Below are 21,011 nucleotides of genomic sequence, written 5' to 3' on the forward strand. Positions count from 1 at the left end.
AAGAAAATAAAAAGAATCATTTATTTCTATGGACTGATTTCCTTTATAAATTTATTAGATATTCATATTATAACATGGTTCATATTGAAAATCCATTCTTTTTTTTTTCTTTCCTGTTTTGAATCCTTAGCAGCATGATATGTTAAACAGAATTTTAAGTAAGACAGCCTTTGACTTATTACGGCTCTTTCACTAACCAGTGATGTGGGCTTAAACAAATTTTTTAACCTTTTTCAGCCTTGGTATCCTTATTTGTAAAAGTTGAATAATAAGACCAACCTAGTAGTTTTTTCCTGAGAATTAAGATAACATATGACATGGTTCTTAACACACAGTAAGCACTTCTAATTTGTTTTTAATCTCTCCATTTCAGAGTTTGTAAAGGTTAAATTAATGAATGTAAATGAAAATGTTTTTTAAACTGTAAAATGGCATATATATATATACCAGTTATTATTACAGACTTTTAGTAGTAAGTGCTATTTATGTAATGGCATATTTAACAGCCTCTAGCAGATAGGTGTTCAAGGGTCTACAAAATAAATGTCTTAGATATTCAAAGCCATTAACTTAATAAGAAGTTGTATATACTTATCTCTTATTTAGTTATTGTCAAACATATGGACAATTCTGCAGCATAACCTTGCTTTTGACCTAAAATAGCATTACTATTATAATTATCATTATTATAATAAAACCATTTAAGAGAATTTCTGTATTATTGTCATAAGACAGTCCTTTGTCTCTTGGCTTTGTAGATTTTAATTGAATTAGAAACAGCCTTATTAGATGATGAACCACATTGGTACAAACTTCAGACCCACGATGTTTCTTCATTGCCACTTCCCCACCCTTCTCCATATATGCCACGAAGACAACTACATGGAGAGAGCCCAACACGGAGGTTGCAAAGTAAGTTTTCAGTAAAATTTATTGTACCTTTATTGACTTATCTTGAATGATATATAGGACATTGAATTTGAAGATACCATTATGGGTATTAACAGTCATCTGTTAGTATTTTCATAGCTACTATTGAAGCTTTTAAATTGTTTGATACACTCAACTGTATACATGTAGTATTCACTCATCACAGTATGACACACAATGAAGCATAGTTATGTTTTAATTTTACCTCTTAGAATCGAAAATATAGGAATGAGATAGCTAATGTAGTAGAATTTGGTGATGTACCTGTAGATATCTGAAATTATGATATCCACTGTCATTAAGCCAAGTATTTTATGAATATGTAGGATAACAAGTATAGCATAGTGGTTGAAACCATGACCATGAACATTACTCAAACAAACCTGAGTGTAAATATTAATCCTCTCACTTAAGAGTTGTATGGGGGCTTCCCTGGTGGCGCAGTGGTTGAGAGTCCGCCTGCCGATGCAGGGGACACGGGTTCGTGCCCCGCTCCGGGAAGATCCCACATGCCGTGGAGCGGCTAGGCCCGTGAGCCATGGCCGCTGAGCCTGCGCGTCCGGAGCCTGTGCTCCGCGACGGGAGAGGCCACAACAGTGAGAGGCCCGCGTACCGCAAAAAAAAAAAAAAAAAAAAAAGAGTTGTATGACTTGAGGTAGGTCATCTCTCTCTGTTGGACTTTCCTCATTTAGGAAAAGGAAATAATAGTACCTACATCACAGAGTGGTTCTAAGAGTTAATCTCTGGAATGTAAACTGATGTTATTATTGTTGTTGTTGTTATTATTATTATTATCAGTGTTTGCATTTTACTCTGAATTATGCACAGTTCAAACTATAAAACAGATCAATCCAGAGAATCTTAAAGGAAACTCAGAAATGTTTTCCACACTGAAAAGTGGCATTGTTGGTTCGATGCTCCTACAGCTCAAATTTATTTGTTTTTATCTGATGAATCTTATTGAAATTAACAACAGAGTACTTTACAGAAAATCCTCAGATAATACCTTTGAAATAGAGAAGGGCATAGTAAACTTGGATCAGTTAAATACGTCATTAAACCATAGTGTCCAGATCATTCAAGATGTAAGAAGGATATGAGATTATACTTTTACCATAGTGTTCTTGGCAAAAGAAACATTATATATTATTAATGTGGAGCATACTCTGAGTTTTACTGAGGACACATTGTTATATGTAGACACTGTTCCCAAGAAAAAAGATGCATGATCCAGAGTTATCTTTGATGAACACAAACAGCAGAATGACATGAAGAAGGGAGAACACTACAAAAATATTTTCTTTACTAAATATATACCCATTCTAAATTCCAGGGTTTGAATATGTTATATTAATATGAATTTTCATATATGAATAAATCATTATGATTATGAATATTATTATTCTAAATATTTAATAAAAATTATTTGACATGATACAAAGATGTCTACAGAGAATTTTAAAACTACTAAAAATGTTAATTGTATCAGCATGTAAAATACTTCTTCGATATATTTACTTAGATTTACAATTATGTTGAGTGTTTTTAAGGAAATATTATATAACAATTGATACTACAATTTAAAATTATATACATTATAGAAACTGAATCTTTTTTAAAGTAACGTTATTTTTATTTATTAACTATATAACACACAACTATCATGCTTTTTTCTACAATTTTTTGCTGCATGCTCGTGATTACCTCTTTGTATGACAATTTTGCAGTATCAGTTATTTACATGTGATCTGTTCATTGTGTAATTTTTAAAATATTACTTTATCTTCTGCTTTTTTTTCTTGTTTAGAAAGGTTGTTGTAGCTTTATCTCTTCTTATTTTCATTGTCTTTATTTTTGGATGATGAGGCTCTTAATTATTGTTACTCTCAGACTTTTCTTTTACTTTGTGGTATAAGAAGAGATTTTGACATCTTGAAGCATCATCAGTCTTTTTACTTTCAGTTTACCTTAGTAGCTTCCTCTAAGATCATTTCTTCCTATTATATTTTAATTTCAGTATGGTAAACAGTTCTTTTCCGATGGTATGCTGGAGATAGAGCCAATTGTATATGTATCTCTTCCCTTCCCATACAGTGACTTTGGTAGCTTGAAATTGGCTATATGGGAGTAATTACATTACGGAAATAGGCAAGTGTTACAAGTCAAGGCTTTTTTTCCCCCCAGAGAGACAGTTGTTAAACCTCTACCAGCACACCACTGCCTTTATATACCATATACCAAAATTAATTTCAGAATTAACAAAATTTAAAAAGTTAAAATGTTAAAGGACTAGAAAAACATGAGTGAGTATTTAACCAAGTTCCATATGAAAGTAATGGAAGGAAACTCGGAGAAGATTATCAATAGATTTTAAAATTTTGTGATGAATATAGTCAATCTATTTTAAATGAAAATGTCGTAAAGTAAGTTTGAAACCTGGTAATTAGAGTAATAGTAAGTGTTGCTCAAATGAATTAGAATTTATGTTGATTTTTAAAAAATCCTAGTTTAATCTAGTTGATTCAGTGTATTGTTAATTTATGAAAACATGCCCTTGATAAAATGTTACAACGCAAACTATTTAACTCTACTATTTTCTAATTTCTACAATTTTATACTTATGGCCTTATGAAGTTCCTATATAGTGGCCAGAATAAAGTTTTTTTTCCCCAAAATAGTCTATATAATTCCAGCAATGTATAGATTACCAATGGGACAGATCAATCATAAATAATAAGGCCTAATGTACTACTTTTCTGTTTGTTAAGTAAAGTTTAGAATCAAGTCATTCAAACTTAAAAAAAATTTAATTAAACATTAGAAACTAAGCTTCTATAATAACCAGTGAACCTGTTGTTTCATTTTCCTGTGATTTATTAGCTTTTGGCTAACAACTTATATGTGTCAGGGTAAATATTTACTTTTTTTCCAGGTATTATGGCATCTTTTCACTACTTAGTATTATTGTGGCCTGATAGTTCATACATTCCTTTAAATTTCTAATGTATATTCAGATGATAATTTACTTATCTTTAAATGTAAAAACAATTTGTTAATATTGTGCTACCTTTTGAAACTTAGTCAATATTTAGAAATAGAAGAATCTAATTTGTATTCTGCTAACTTACCTGTGATGATTTCTACATTTATATTTTTTACTGAGTGAGAACATCAAAATAACTTGTTCTTTATGAATTTTCAAAGTTTTCCTCTTCCAGAAAGAAATCAAATTTAAAATATACTCTTTCCAAAATCAGGAATTCCAAAATTAATAATGTTTTTCTAAGATCCCTTCAATTTAAGTTCATTAGTTGCTTCTTGTATACCAAATTTCTGTGTGTAACAATTATCTCTCACATTTCATGGTATGTTATGTGGCCACATAGTATAAAATAGAATTGATATTGATAACCATTAGTATGCAGGGCAGGCCTATTATTGTTTGATTTTATGTACCCTCTCTAATTTGTACTTCTCTGTTAGCCTCTAATTGTTTCATTTAATCAAAGTCTCTACTAACATATTTATAATTTGAATTTTTACTAATTTAGATATGATGTATCTTCCTTCGTTATTTTATTCTGAATTAGTATGGCCTTTTAAACTTTTAAATGAATATGTTAAACGACAGTCTGTAATGTAGAGCAGAAATTAGATTTTAATATCCCTTTTGCATATAAATATTTTTAAGTATATTTTTGACACTTTAACATTTTTTTTTCCAGATAAAGCCTTATGTTCATATAATTCAGGTAAATTTTAACATGTACAATGCTTAATGCATGTATTCATATGCACAGTTTAATTAGTTTGTTGTTTTGTGCTTTGTCTGGCTATTGTGCATATGTTAAATTCCTAAACAAAATATCACTAGCTTCCTTTTTCTACCTATAGAACTTTTCCAGTATCTCCATGTTGACATCTTTATTATTTTGGTATTAAAAACCATTTGTTGAAATATAGTGATTTATGATTTCAGTGTGTCTAATCTTGTCTCTTTCAGTATGGTATTATTTCATCAATGAAGTATGTTTTAGTGTGTATTGTGTTATCATGTACACTGTTTCAGAACTTTTGAATTTATATGGATGTAATTTGCTATATTTTTGACTTATGGAGGGATAGTGTTAAAAATTCTAAGTATGTTGAATTAAAACTGCAATGTTTGCTGTAGTTTCTATCATTTTAACCATTTTTTCATATCTTCTAAAGGAAACTGAATAGATTTAGGTTTTTTTACTCCAATGTATTATGACTTTTAAATTCACACATGCACAGAGTATATGTCAAGATATTTAAACTGATGTTAAGTTTTTTAACTGGTTACTGGGATTTCTCTTGGTTTTAACAATTTTAGTAAGGTTAATATTTTAAAATATATTTAGTCTAATGAACTTTTATATTTAAAAAATTTTTCTTCTTGAATAAGATTAGGTAAAATTTGTTTTTAAAACTTAGGAATAGCAAACTGAAGTTTCAGTCCCTAAATGAAAATGAGGTAAATGAGGAAGGATTTACCATTTACAACCAGGATTGAGTAAAAGGGGTTGCACTTTCTTTCCCACCTCAATTCCCAACAAAACAACAAAAGTGGACAAATACATGATATAACTGTTTGAATAACACTGGATATTAGGCAACTGAGGACAGTAATTACTAAAATAAGGTAAACAAATGAGTTGAACCCTAAAATTGCCCTTGCCTACCTCTCTTTAAGAGAATTTCCTGCCCACAGCATAGTGGAAGAAACACAGATGGAACCTACAGACTTCCAGAGTTAGGGAGATGGAGCTGAATTCAGGGAGACAGAAGGCTAGAGTTCACAGAACAGAATACAGGAAAGGAGAGAACTGTGCAAAGAGAGAACTCAAAGATCCACAGAGGGGCCCTCTCAAGTGTTCAGCTGAATTTGATCAGTGAATGAATGGAGGAATCTACCCAACGCTGGGAAAAGAACCACCCAAAAGGATTAGAGGTAATAGTACCTGAGAATAGTGTCTGTTTTTTTCAGTGAGTCTGAAAACATCAAGTTTCATGGGACATTGTGTTGAGTATGCAGAAATGTCTGACCTCAGTAGTGGAGAACAGTTAGCCCTAGAAGTGAACACTTTATTACATTAAAAAAAGTTTAGAGCAAAAACTGAAAGGATCAAAGTGAACTGTGGACAGCTTGAAGCTTCCTAATACACAGGTAATTTAAGTCCCTGCAGGAGAGGAGAGGGGGAAAGCACAAACATATTTGAAGAAATAATGGTTGATCAATTGTCCAAATTTGTTGAAAACCATAAACCCACATATCGAGGAATCTCACTGAACTTCCAAGCACAAGAAACATGAATAATATACCAAGGCACGTTAAAATTAAGTTCTTTCAAACTAATAACAAATAGAAAATCTTACAGCGTCCAGAGAAAACAAGCTCAGCACATAACTGAGGAGTAAAGGTAAAGATGACCACAGATTTTTCATTGGAAACAGTGCAAGTACATAAGAAAAAATATCAATCTGGAATTTATACCCATTCATATTTCTTTCAAAAATGAAGGCAAAATAAAGAGTTTTCAAGCATACAACTACTAAAAGATCTCTTCACTAGAAGCCTTGCACTATAACAAATATTAAAGGAAGTCCTTCAAACAGAAGAATAAGGATACGAGACAGAGATATATAATAGAAATGTATATAAAGGAATGAGGAACACCAGAAATGGTAACTTCGTGGATAAATATATAAGATATTTTCTTGTTGTTTAAATACCTTTAAATATAATTGACCATTGAAACAATAGCAATACAGTATAGGGTTTGCAATATATGTTAAAGTGAAATATGTGACAACAGCAGCACAAAGGTTAGGAGAGGAAAAATAGAAGTGTATGACTGTAGTGTTTTTATAGTATACTATATGAATAGTAGTATATGAATTGAAAGGAGATTGTAATAAGTATGTATACTGTAAGCCCTAAAACCACAAAACAAAAGGTTATAGCTAATAAGCCAACAGAAGAGAGAAAATGGGACCAGAAAAAGAGCCATTTCATCCAAAAGAATACAGAAAAAGAGGGAAAATGGAACAAAGAACAGATGGGACAATAGAAAATAAGTAGCAAGTTGAAAGATGTAAACCAAACAAGTCAATGATCATATTAAATGTAAATAGTAAAAATGCCCCAATTAAAAGGCATTTTGGGTTTTTTTTAAAAGGCAAAACCCAGCTGTATGCTGGCTACAAGAAACCCATTTTAAATTTAAAAACACAAAGAGGTTTAATGAAAAGTATGGAAAAGATAACACATTAATAACAATTAAAAGAAATATGGATTACCCTATATTAATATTAGACAAATTAGATTTTAGAGCAAAGAATATTACCAGGGATAAATGTCATTTTATAATAATAAAATGGTAAATTAATCAAGAGAACATACCAATCCTCAACATTTAAACATGTAATAATGCAGCTTCAAATTACACAGAGAAAATCTATAGAGATTGTTAGATTGTATTAATTTTTAAAAAACGAAACAGGGCTTCCCTGGTGGCGCAGTGGTTGAGAATCTGCCTGCCAATGCAGGGGACACGGGTTTGAGCTCTGGTCTGGGAAGATCCCACATGCCGCGGAGCAACGAGGCCCGTGAGCCACAACTACTGAGCCTACGCATCTGGAGCTTGTGCTCCGCAGCAAGAGAGGCAGCGACAGTGAGAGGCCCGTGCATCGCAACGAAGAGTGGCCCCCGCTCGCCGCAACTAGAGAAAGCCCTCGCACAGAAACGAAGACCCAACACAGCCAAAAATAAATAAAATTAAATTAAATTAAAACAAAAACAAAAACAAAAAAGGAATTAACTATGGTTTTTGAAGAGCTCAACAAAATTGACCAAGAAAAAAGACACAAACTACTGAAATGCATTGGAATTCACTACCAATTTAACAGAAATTAAAGGGATTCCTATGGGAATTCTTTGGAGAATCACATAGGAATATAATGAACACCTTTATGCTATGAAATTAAACAACAGATGAAATGGGCAAATTTCTAGAGAGTCATAAATTACAGAAACTGATCCAAAAAATCTGAATAAACCTGTAACACGTAAAAAAGCTGAATCAGTAATGAAGATTTTTCCACAAAGAAAAGCCTAGGCCCAGTGGCTTCACCAGTGATGAATCTGATGAATTCTATGGTAAATGGAAATGGAAATAACAATACTTCTCAAATTCTTTGAGAAAAAAAGAGAAGGAAATAGTTTCCAATTAATTTCCTAAGGCCAATATTATCCTGATACCAAAGTCAGACAAACATATCACAGGAGAACTATAGATCAATATCCATGAATATAAAGAAATCCTCAACAAAATATTAGTAAATCAAATCCAGCAATATGTTATATACTATAACTGAGAAGGATTTATCCCAGTAATGTAAAGTTGGTTTACTAACTAAAAATCAATTCAATATATTAATAGAAAAAAGGACAAAAACCATGTGATCATTCACATGAGATGAAAAAGCTATGACAAAATCCAACATCCATTCACAAAGAAAACTATCAATAAAGTTGGAATAGGAGGGAACATCCTCAACCTGATAAAGAGAATGTACAAAAACCTACAGCTGTCACCATTTTTAATTGTAAAAGACTGAATACTTTCCCTTTAATTGGGAACTAGGTAAGGATGTCTGTTCTTACCACTTCTATTCAGCAGTGCACTGGAGACTCTAATTAAAGTAGTCAGGCAAGAAAAAATAAATAAAAGGCATTCAAAATGGAATGGAAGAAGTGAAACTTTTTATTCACAGATGACATAATTCTATATGTAGAAAATTGTAAAGAATCCACAGAAAACTACCAAAGCTAATAAACAGTGTCAGCAAGGTACAAAGATAATTGAACAATATGTGAAATCAATTGTATTTTATATACTAGCCACTAACGTTTTGAAAAGGAAATTTAAAATATTGATATTTTCATTCATAATAGAATAAAAATATTTTAAATACTTGTGAATAAATTTCAAAAATAAGTGCAAACTTGCATACTAAAGAAATCACAAAAATTGCTGAAAACCATTAATGGACAATTTACATAAATTGAGAGGTATTTCACATTCATGGATTGGAAGACTCAATATTATTAAGATGGTGATATTTCCCCAAATTGGTTTATAGAGTCAATATAATGCATATCAAAATCTAAGCAGGATTTTTTGCTGAAATTAATAAGCTGATCTTAAAATTTATTTGGACATGCCTAGGATCCTAAGCAGCCAAAACAAAAACAAAAGCAAATTTGGAAGTCCTACATTTCCTGATTTCAAAACTTATAAAGCTACAGTAATCACAATATTGTGGTGCTGGCATAATGATAAACGTACCAATAGATGGAACCTAATTCAGAATTTAAAAATAAGCCCTTATATTTATGGTCAGTTGATTTTCAACAGAGGTGCCAAGGCAATCCAGTGGGAAAAGAATTACCTTTTTAACTAATAGTGCAAGAACAATCAAATATCCACATGTTAAAAGATTATTTTAGAGCCTATCTCACACCATCCATAAAAGTTAACTTAAAAATGAATCATAGACCTGAATGTAAGCTAAGACTATAAAACTCTTAGAAAAAAACATAGGAGAGAATTTGTATTACCTTGGGTTAGGCAAAGGTTTCTTTAATACAACACCAAAGGGAAAATTAATAGAAGACTGAAGAAATAAATTAGACTTCATAAAAAATTAAAATGTTTGGCTTCAAGACACCATTAAGAAGGTAAAAAGATGAGCCACTGACTGGGAGAAAATACTTGCAAATCATATATTTGACAAATACTTGCACCCACAATATATAAAGAAACCTTAAAATTCAATAATAAGGGGCTTCCCTGGTGGCGCAGTCGTTGAGAGTCTGCCTGCCGATGCGGGGGACACGGGTTCATGCCCCGGTCCAGGAGGATCCCACGTGCTGCGGAGCGGCTGGGCCTGTGAGCCATGGCCGCTGGGCCTGCGCATCCCGAGCCTGTGCTCCACAGCAGGAGAGGCCACAACAGTGAGAGGCCCGCGTACTGCAAAAAAATAAATAAATAAATAAAATTCAATAATAAGAAGACAAATAATGCAATCAAAAGTTGGGAAAAAAATTAGAATTGTGATTTCATGGAAGAAGACGTACAGATGACAAATAAGCACATGAAAAGATGCCTCAAATCATTATTTGTTAGTGAAATGCAAATTATAACCACATTAAGATTATCAGTTCATATCCACTGGAATCAGTATGATACAAAAGACGAATAATAACAAATTCTGGCAAGGATAGAGGTTAGAACCATAATTTGTTTACTGCTAGAAATGTGAAATGGTATCGTTCTTTGGAAAACAGTTTGGTGGTTTGTTAAAAAATTAAAAATAAATTTACCATATGACCCAGCAATTCACTGGCAGGCAGGTGAAATGAAAGTGGATATCCACTCAGACTTGTACATGAATGTACAGCATTATTCATAATGGTCAAAAAGTGGAATGTGGTATCCATACAGTGGATTACTATAAATAACAGGGAACAAAGTGCTAATACAGACAACAGTGTGGTTGAACAAAAAAAATGTTATGCTAAATAAAATGCCAGGTACAAAAGGTCAAGTGATTTAAAAAGTGAACTTCTATCCACATTTCACACCATTAAAAAATTAACTCAAAATCAATGTAAACCTTAAAATTATAAAACTCCTAGGAGAAAACTTTGTCACCTTGGGTTAGGCAGAGATTTCTTAGGGTACCAAAATTGTGTTCCATTATGTAACAAACTGATAAATTGGTCTTCCTCAAAATAAAATTATCGGGCTTCCCTGGTGGCGCAGTGGTTGAGAGTCCGCCTGCCGATGCAGGGGACACGGGTTCGTGCCCCGGTCTGGGAGGATCCCACATGCCGCGGAGCAGCTGGGCCCGTGAGCCATGGCTGTTGAGCCTGTGCGTCCGGAGCCTGTGCTCCGCAACGGGAGAGGCCGCAACAGTGAGAGGCCCATGTAACGCAAAAAAAAAAATAAAAATAAAATAAATAAATAAAATAAAATAAAATAAAATTATCTTTTTTTTTCTTTAAAGGAAACTGTTAAGATAATGAAAAGCCGAGCCACAGGCTGGGAGACATATTTGCAAACCATATATCTGATAAAGCACTTATATTTAAAATATATAGAGAACTGTCAAAACTCATCAATAAGAAAAACAACCAATAAAAAGTGGACATAAAATATGAAAGACCATTAAAGAAGATATAGGGATGAAAAATAAATATATGAGAAGATGTTCAACATTAGTCAGAGAAATGCAAATGAGATACTATTGCACACTTACTTAAATAGCTAAAATGGAAAAGCCTGTCTGTGCTATATATTGGGGACAATGGGGAGTGACTAAAACTCTCATACGTTGCTTGTGGAAATGTAAAATGTTACAGCCTCTTTGGAAAATACTTCGGCAGTTTCTACACCTACTATATAACGCAACCATTCCACTCCTAGGTATTTACCAAAGTGAAAGCATATATCCAAACAATAACTTGTACATGAATGTTTATTGTAGTTTGATTTGTAATAGCCAAACAACCCAAAAGCCCCTCAACTGGGGAATGGACAAACGATCTGTGGTATAGACATAAAATGGAATATTACTCACCAATAAAAAAGAAGGAACTGTTGATATACACTACAGCATGGATGGATCTCAGAACAGTTGTACTGAGTGAAAGAAGACAGACAAAAGGAATATAGACTGTATGATTCTATTTATATACAGCTCTAATAAATGCAAATTAATGTATGAAATAGAAAACTAACAAAAGAAGAAATAACTAAATATATAAAATTCTGAAAACTCTGACATTATCAGGAACAGATTTGGCACAAAAAAATAACAGCGTAAAAGGAAGAGATAATTTCAGATAAAGTTGATATTATCATAAGTACAGTTAGGCTATTGGAACTCTGTCTACAAGTATACAAAAATAACTTCAAAAACATGGACATATTATGGACAAATTCCTGGAAAAATAGTATTTATGAAAACTGACTCAATAAGAAATAAAAACTTTAAACATTCCTTTAACCACAAATATTATTAATATGTTGAAAGTTGTAAAACTTTGAAAATAAAAAACCCACTAGAACAAGTCATTTTTTGTGGGTGATTTATACTAACTTTTAACAGGTTATCTTAATCTAATAAGACTCTGGAATGTAATATAAATAAAGTAAAAATGTTTCTAAGCTGATTTACAAAGTTAACATAACTTTAATACCCAAATTCTACAAAGCCATTCCAAGAAGGGAAATTTATAAGTCCATTTCACTCCTAAATATAGATGACCAAAAAGCTATTGAAAATAAATCAATTCCAAAATTTATAAAAATCTATTATTGTGGTTAAGCATGTTTACAGATTCAGGGAGAAAAACTATGGTCATTTTCAATAATGAATAAAAAGCATTTTGTAGAATTCAACATAAATTCATATATATCTGTTAGCAAATTAGTAGTTAGAAAAGAACTTCTTCAATTTGATGGAATATCTATTAAATATCTACAGGAAATTTCTTCTTAAATTGCCAATGATAGAATTATTCTTTTTTAAACCCACACAAGAAAATGATTGTAATGGAGGTCTTAGTACATGAGACAAAAGAATCTAGAAACATTAAGGATTCAAAGGAAGAAAAAAGATATTTGCAGTTGACATGATTGTTTAACTCAAACTTTGAAAAGAATCTATAGACAAATTATGATTTATCAGGAAAGCTGTATATAAGATTAATATATAAAAGTTAATTGCATTTCTATACCCTAGTATCAAATAGAATAAATAAATTTTAAAAGATGTAACTTATAATAGTAACAGAGAATATCAAATATCTAGGAATAAATCTAGCAGAAGTTGTGTAAAACTACCATAGGACAAAATTTAAAACTTTTATTAAGAAATATTAAAGAACACTTAAATAAATGGATATATGCCATAGCCATCCATAAGAAGACTCAACATTATTGTCAATTTCCCCTGTTTGACCTAACGATTCAATTCAGTTCCAATCTTATCAGATATCTTTATCGAAACTGATGGCCAGATTTTAAGTGTACAGAGAACTAAAGGGCCAAAAAATAGTTAGAAAGCTTCTTGTGAGGGCAGGGAGGAGCTAATTGTTTGATCAGATATCAGCATTTAATGTACTTGACATGGTGTGGAACTGGTATGAGAATAAATCAATCAGTAAAATAAGTAGAGAGCCCAGAAGCAGAATCTCTTATATAACACTGTCTTATATAAGGATCTGAAGTAATATGTCAGATCAAGAGGGGGGAAATAGGCAATTTAATTAAAGAGCTGGAAAAAAATTATTATCCATAAAGAAAAGAAAATAGGTTAAATTAAATCTCCTGTCTTGCAATATGTACAAAAAACTTAACTCTAGCTGGATTAAGAACTTAAATACTATATAAGTTAAGCTTCAGTCAGGAAGCTAAAGCACTATTAGAGATATGGAATAAGAAATTTATTATAAAGATTAAATTTTACAAAATTATAGGATAAGCTGGGACTTCTTTGTAAGAAGGTTTTTAAAAGTATAATTGAAGAATCTGAGTAAAGTCACTTGCCAGAAACCACAAAGGGGAGCTAGTGAAAAGTATGGAAGGCTGTCCATCCACTAGGAGGTCCTAAAGTTACTGTAAGTCATAGGTCAGGTTGGAAAGGAAAAATGCATGAAAACCAGGAAAATCAAGGAAAACCAGAACCCACGAGGACAAACTAGAACCGGTGTCTGTCTCTAACCCTGATTTTGTGGGTGACCATCAGAAGCAGCCGGTGTCCTTTGTGTGCAACTGCAGATGTGCGTGGCACAGGCCTGGAGGAAGCTGTAGGAGAACCAGCAGGAGCCAGACGAGCATCTAAAATCCTAGACTTGGTTATATCACACCTATTATAAAAGTGAGAAAGAATTGAAAAGAGAAGTTGAAAAACCACAGTCATAGTAACGGTCTCCCAGAAATTTGAACTACACAGTTAACCAACTTGAATTAATAGAACATATTCCCAATAGAGAACATAAATGCTTTTCACCTACAAATGAAACGTGTAAAATTTTGCTACTGATTTTTAATTAAGTAATACATTCATAGGGTATAAATTCAAAAGTGTATGTAGTGAAAAAAAACTATCATCCCTATTTTTTAAACATCTAGTTCTCCTTCCCTGAATGAACCACTCTTACCAGTGTCTATATTTTTGCAGAGATAATCTATGCATACACAAACAAATATATATAGATAATTCTTTTTTTCTAACATATTCTGTGCCCTCTGTTTTTTATTTTTAATCTCTATTCTTTTAGTAGTTACTATTGAAATTATAACATGTACCCTTAACAAAGTAATACTAACATCGCTACCATTTTTCCCAAACCATATAAAAAAGTTAGAATCTGATTCACAACCTCACCCCTACCATTTAACATATTACTGCCAGAATTTTACCTCTACTTCCAAATTAGTAATTATTATAATTACTGTCATTTTGTTCCTTCAGAGTTTGTTTATGTTTATATTTATCTGTATTTTTATGGCTCCCTTTGCTCTCCTTTTTTTCATCCCTTTCTCCTGGGATAAATTTCTCTATTTTGAGATACACGTTTTAATCTGTATACCTTCCATTTATTTCCCTTGCTGTATTTTACTGTCATGCAAGTACAGTATTGAATAGAAGGGGTTGTAGTGGACATCACTGGCTTATTCTTTCTCTTAGGGGGAATACATTCTATATTTAATAATTGTTATGTTAGCTGTAGGTTTTTTGTAGATGCCCTTTATCAGTTTGAGGAAGTTTCCTTCTCAGTAGTTTGCTGATACATTTTATCATGAATGGGGGTTAAACTTTTTCACATGATTTTTTTACGTCTATTAAAATAATTTTAAACTTGCATGTATAAATGAAATAACTTCAATAAGCATTAAGTTAGAACTAGAGAGAAAAATCAACAAATGTACCACCATTAAAGAAGAGTTTAATATAATTCTCTCTCAATCATTTATTGGTCAAGCAAACAAAAATTTAGGGAAGATAGAAGAGAATCAAACCACAGAATTAACAAATTTAATCTCATGGTCAAAGAACTCTGAACCTAACATTTGATGAATTCATATTCATCTGTTATGTCCATGAAACACTTGTAAGAATTATTAATATACTATTCAATAATTCATTTTTTGACAAATTTCAAAGAATTGTTATGCTGTAGGCTATTTTCTTCAACTAGAGTGTTACTATGTAAATTTTTTTAAAAAGAGATAAATTAGGGCCTCCCTGGTGGCGCAGTGGTTGAGAGTCCGCCTGCCGATGCAGGGGATACGGGTTCGTGCCCCGGTCTGGGAGGATCCCATATGCCGCGGAGCGGCTGGGCCCGTGAGCCGTGGCCGCTGGGCCTGCGCGTCTGGAGCCTGTGCTCCGCAACGGGAGAGGCCACAACAGTGAGAGGCCCGCATACCACAAAAAGAAAAAAAAAAAAAAAAAAAAAAAAAAAAGAGATAAATTATACCCATACATTTGATAAATTTAAAAAATAAACTTGTACTCTAAAGAACATTTTTTTCAAGATCTATTATCTCTGCAACTGTCATGGATTATTCAGTTAATAGTGTCTTAAATTTAATGAAGTATGGTAAATATCTTATAGACCCAAGAAGAAAATACCTAGAACTGAACTTTAATGAATATACTACATACAAATATTTGTGTAATGCAAAGAAGTACTTGGGGGAGAATGCTTATGTTAACAAAGTGTTCGAAGGTTAAAAATTACGATGTACTCATTCAGTTTTTTAGGAAAAGAATAATGAAATAAATTAAAAATAGAAGGAAAGAAATCCTAACAATAAGAGCAAAAACCCAAATAAAACAAGAAACAAATTTCTGGTTAGGATTATGGACCTCCAAATTTAATCCTTTAAGTCAATTACAAAATAAACCTGTAGTGGGCTTCCCTGGTGGCGCAGTGGTTGAGAGTCCACCTGTCGATGCAGGGGACACGGGTGCGTGCCCCGGTCCAGGAAGATCCCACATACCACGGAGCGGCTAGGCCCATGAGCCATGGCCGCTGAGCCTGCGCGTCCGGAGCCTGTGCTCCGCCACGGGAGAGGCCACAACAGTGAGAGGCCCGCGTACTGCAAAAAAATAAAATAAAATAAAATAAACCTGTAGTGAAGAAATAAAAAGAAGGTATGGTTAGTATTCAAATGGATGTATAATTGATATATCAGAAAATAAATTATAAAATAAAATTTAAACATTGTAGCAAGCACTTTGAAAACTTAGACAAAGTGAACAAATTCCTGTAAAATATATAATTTACTAAATCGTGAATTAATAAGTCATTCTACATCTACCAAAAAGTGGAATTAGCAATTTAAAATATACCCACAATGGAAACACCAGACCATGGTAATTTTATAGATTAATTCTCTCAAAATTTCAAAGAACAGATTTTTTTTTTAATCTACACAAATTCTCCCAGAGAATAAAAAAGGACTAATTCTCAATATTTAGTTGGGCTAGTGTAACCTTGATTCTAAACCAAAAGGTTAGTACAGGAAGGAAACAGGCCAGAATTAATTGTAAATAAAAATTGAAAATCCTTTATGAAATATCACTGAACTTATAAGAGACTTCCCTCAATCTGATAGAATGTAAATTCAGCAGATATCACTTTAAATGGATAAATATTAGAAAAATTCTATTTAAAATCAGAATTTAGAAAGAAATGTAAAATTTCTCTGTTTCTTTCCAGTATTATGCTTACTAGCATAGAAAGACAGGAAAAAGAAAGAAAAAAGGCATTAGGACTGGGAAGTATATTGTCTCCATAGAAAAATTCCAATTAAACCATAATAAATTTATTAGAAGTAAAGAAAAAATAGACTTTAACAAGATGGTTGATTTACATTATTTTACAATAAAATTGCATTTCTGTTTATGAGCAATTAGGTTAGAAAACATAATTTTAACAGTATTTCTAATAGCAATAGAAATGATAAGATACAAAGGATAAATCCAACAAATGCAGAAAATTTGAGTGACCAAAGTTAAAAATTTCATAGAGAGATCTTAAAGAAAACTTTAATGAAGAGAATGGCATGTTCATGGCTAGTAAAACAATGCTGTAAAATATGCCATTTCTCCCTGAATTGATGTATTGATTCAATGCATTTCAAATCAAAATCCCTATAGGATGTTTTTGTGCAGTTTTATAACCTGAATCTAAAATTTAAATGGAAGAGCAAAGGAGAAATATCAAATATATGAATAATTAGGTAAAGTATTTGCTTTTCAATATATAACATTGTAATAACAAAGACAGTGAGTTACTGGTTTATAGATAGACAGCCTGTACAAGGAAAAAGAAGGAGAGCACCAAACAAATTCTAGCAGGTAGAATACGTTTATTTGTAACAGAAGTGACATTGCAGATCATTGTGGAAAGATAGGATGATTAAATAAACAATGCTGAGATACGTGTTATCCATATAGAAAGTGAAGTTGCATCCTTATCTCATGCCGTACAGAAACTTAGTTCAAGATGGATAGGATATAAATGCACAGAGCAAAATTTTTAAACTTTCAGAAGAAAATAAGGGTATCTCTGTGCTTGTATACAAGCTCAGGAAATTTCTTAAAGAAATTTTAAAATTTCTTCTCTTTAAAAGAGAAGATTGATCCATTCAGTGACATTAAACTTAAGTACTTGATTTCATCAGAATGTGACAAGATCCACATAGAACATAACTGAAATATATTTAACCTCTAGAGGATTAATATCAAAATAGGTCAAGACTTCCATCAGGAAAGTAATCAAGATTCTGAAAGGAAGTAGCATTTACAAACCACATATAATACCTCGCCTCCCACTCTCACCGGCACCCTCACACACAAGATGGCTCGTAAAGGCTGATAAAATGAACTTCATCTTTTGCTGGTGTCATTCTTATTTTACATTAAAAGCAGATCTGGGGCTTCCCTGGTGGCGCAGTGGTTGAGAGTCTGCCTGCTAATGCAGGGGACACGGGTTCGAGCCCTGGTCTGGGAGGATCCCACATGCCACGGAGCAACTAGGCCCGTGAGCCACAACTGCTGAGCCTGCGCGTCTGGAGCCTGTGCTCCGCAACGAGAGGCCGCGATGGTGAGAGGCCCGCGCACCGCGATGAAGAGTGGCCCCCGCTTGCCACAACTAGAGAAAGCCCTCGCACAGAAACGAAGACCCAACACAGGAAAAATAAATAAATAAAATTAAAAAAAAAAAAAAAAAGCAGATCTGATCCTTGACCAATATGAAAAGCATGTAATCTTTATGCTTTGTACTGGCACATTAAGCTAATCATTGCTTTGTCCTTGATCATTTACAAGGTGAAATCTCGTTACAAGCTGAGCAATTCTTCTTAAGTCTCTCCTCAATAGCCCCATCTGTGTTATCCCTCCTTTCTCCAAAGTTCATTTAGAATGTATGTCCTAATTCTATAAATCCTTTTGTGAGCATTCTGTTGGGATGTTGTCAGATAACTGTAGTTTCCATATTAACTGGTGCTGTAAGAGCCTCAGATTCAATTGGGTCCAAAACTTTATGACATAAGGATTTGGAAGGAAAATAGTAGTGAGTACACTCAGTGGGATGACATGACCAAAAAAGGTAGGTATCTTCTACCTAAACATTAAAAGGAGAAAAACAAGAACTGCAGTTCCTGGCAAAAAAGAAAGACTCTCCCTCTCCCAAGAGGGCAGGGATTACAACAAAATATAGAGAGATTATTTCTAAGGGGAGGTTGCAAATGTTGGAGGGCATTCCTAGAACGTTTTAATTATTGCTATTTTACACAACATGAGCTTTCAGTGTTTTATAAACCTTACAGGAAAGTATTTATTTTCTGATAACAGAGTTTAGTCTATGTAATGAGTAATGAATTATGTAAGTAGACAGACAAAACAAGTTCTCTTTTGAAATAGCAACACTGTCTTCATTTATCATTAAATATTTTCTGATACCAAAGAAGTGGAAAATGCTTTAAATAAAAGATTCTCTTATGTAAGGTATGCCTATTCCTGAGACACATGTAGGAGAAAAGATAGATTATAAAACAAATTATAACATGTTTATTTATATATGTGATATATGTCATCACTAAGTGTGAAGACAGTCTGCTTTAGCCATCAAAGCTCTACTTAATTCAATTTAATGTTATTTTTGCCATAGCATGATTAACGTTTTAAAGTTTTGTTATAGATCTGTGTTGTAAGGAAAACACACACAGGGCTCTTGAATTATAGTAATTATTATTGTTCTGTCTTATGTTGTTTCTTAGAAAGCATAACACAGTTCACAATGTGTAAGTCAGTTTGTGGATGACTTATTTCAGAGCAACAGAAAACAACTAAAGTAATAATAAGGGAAGGACATTTAAGATGTCTTAAATTATGCTTCCTCTCCATGAGTGTGAAAAATAAAGATTAAAGAATTGGGTATATTTAATTCATGGGTCATGCATATTAGAAAAAGACACATGAATGTCTTTGAATATAACATTGTTTGTATTTTGAAGTTTACTAGATTTAAATGCCTTTGTCTAAAAGCATCTAAAACTGACCTGATTGAGCTATTTTTGACTCGGCTTTTTGCCCAATAGATTTTATCAATCAGCATCAAATCACTAACATGTATTATTTAATATTTAATATTACTTCAAGCTTTAATCCTTTTAGGAACTTTATCATATACATTTCAAAAATAATATCCTCACATAATGAAATATATGTAAAAACAGGTGTTTGTGTGGTCATAATGACTTTTCTTTTCTCTCTTTTTTTTATTCTCAGGTATTCCATTCAAAATCCTTTCATTTGTTTTTCAGGTTGGTGAGGGGTTTTTTCCTTAAATGATCAGCAATTTTAATTATTGCTATTGTTTGCTTCATAGGGTCAAAGAGAATAAGTGATAGTGAAGTCTCTGACTATGACTGCGATGATGGAATTGGTGTAGTATCAGGTAAGAATTTCAGAATTATTTTATAGTGATAATAAGGAAGTGTGACTCATCATTATTTACCAGTAAATATGTAAATAGATAGGTAAATATAATGAGGTACAAAGGACTTGCCTCTTTATGCCCCCTCCCCCGAAACAGCCTATGGCAGTTTAAACTGAATAATTCTAGTTGCTGGAATACCTGTACCAGTTCTTAGATTGAACATTCTATTGAAAGATGTCTCATAAGTAATACTTACCAATTTTCTGTTTTTAAACTACTAAGTAATAAGGATTTCACTATAAATTTGAGAAGTTATATAAATGAAACTTCCTTCTACTTCACTAATAGTGTGAAAAAAATCTTTTAATATCACTAACATACCCAAGTATGTCAAATATTTGAATCCACTTTTTTGAAATTTTTTCATTGTTGTTATGTGGATTAGTATCAGGTACAGCTACATTTTGAAATTATGGTATTGTGGTTTAAAATATTGCCTCATTTATGGTTAGAAATTTATCTGATGATTTAATATTTTAGGTAAGTAGCTATTTTTTAATAAATTCTGGCAAAATTTTTATATATATTATACTCAAAATATAAAAATGTTTGATTCTCTTCTTGAAGGTTAGCTTAGCAAATTTCATAAGCATAACCAATTTTATCATGAACAAAATATGTTTTATTGTATGTAAGACATGCTGCAGTTGCATCAGTGACTGATAGTTTTTGTTGGACAGTTTTTGATAGAATATGAGTCAGTTTGCATGCTACCAGTGTACTACTTTTAAAAAACCCAATGACTATCTTTTAGCCTTTATTTTTTACACTAAGGGTTAACAATATATTAATTCACTAAGACTGAAAAAATATTTTTCGTGTTTTATGGTTTGTGAATTAAACCTTAATAAAGTCATACTTTTCATGATCTCTTGCTTGGAGATCATTAGCAGTTTTTTCCTGCTTGTGTTCTAGTCCTTTAATTGACTTTTCAACTTCTTCTCTTTATTAAATATCTAGCCACATCAGA

At 32.3% G+C, this 21,011-nt stretch overlaps 1 protein-coding gene across 7 annotated transcripts in view; it reads left to right on the forward strand.

The window, feature by feature from the left end:
- RIMS2 (regulating synaptic membrane exocytosis 2) overlaps window positions 1–21,011 on the forward strand; it is a 568,944-nt gene that overhangs the window by 322,951 nt on the left and 224,982 nt on the right. For all 7 annotated transcript variants that reach the window (XM_081258177.1, XM_081258180.1, XM_081258182.1 and 4 more), the window contains 2 exons: window positions 759–912; window positions 19,931–19,999. In XM_081258177.1, the coding sequence (XP_081114303.1) occupies window positions 759–912; window positions 19,931–19,999 (223 nt within the window). The remainder of the gene's footprint in view (window positions 1–758; window positions 913–19,930; window positions 20,000–21,011) is intronic.

The sequence above is a fragment of the Mesoplodon bidens genome, assembly GCF_964165515.1.
Source record: "Mesoplodon bidens genome assembly, chromosome: 16".
Lineage (NCBI taxonomy): Eukaryota > Metazoa > Chordata > Mammalia > Artiodactyla > Ziphiidae > Mesoplodon > Mesoplodon bidens.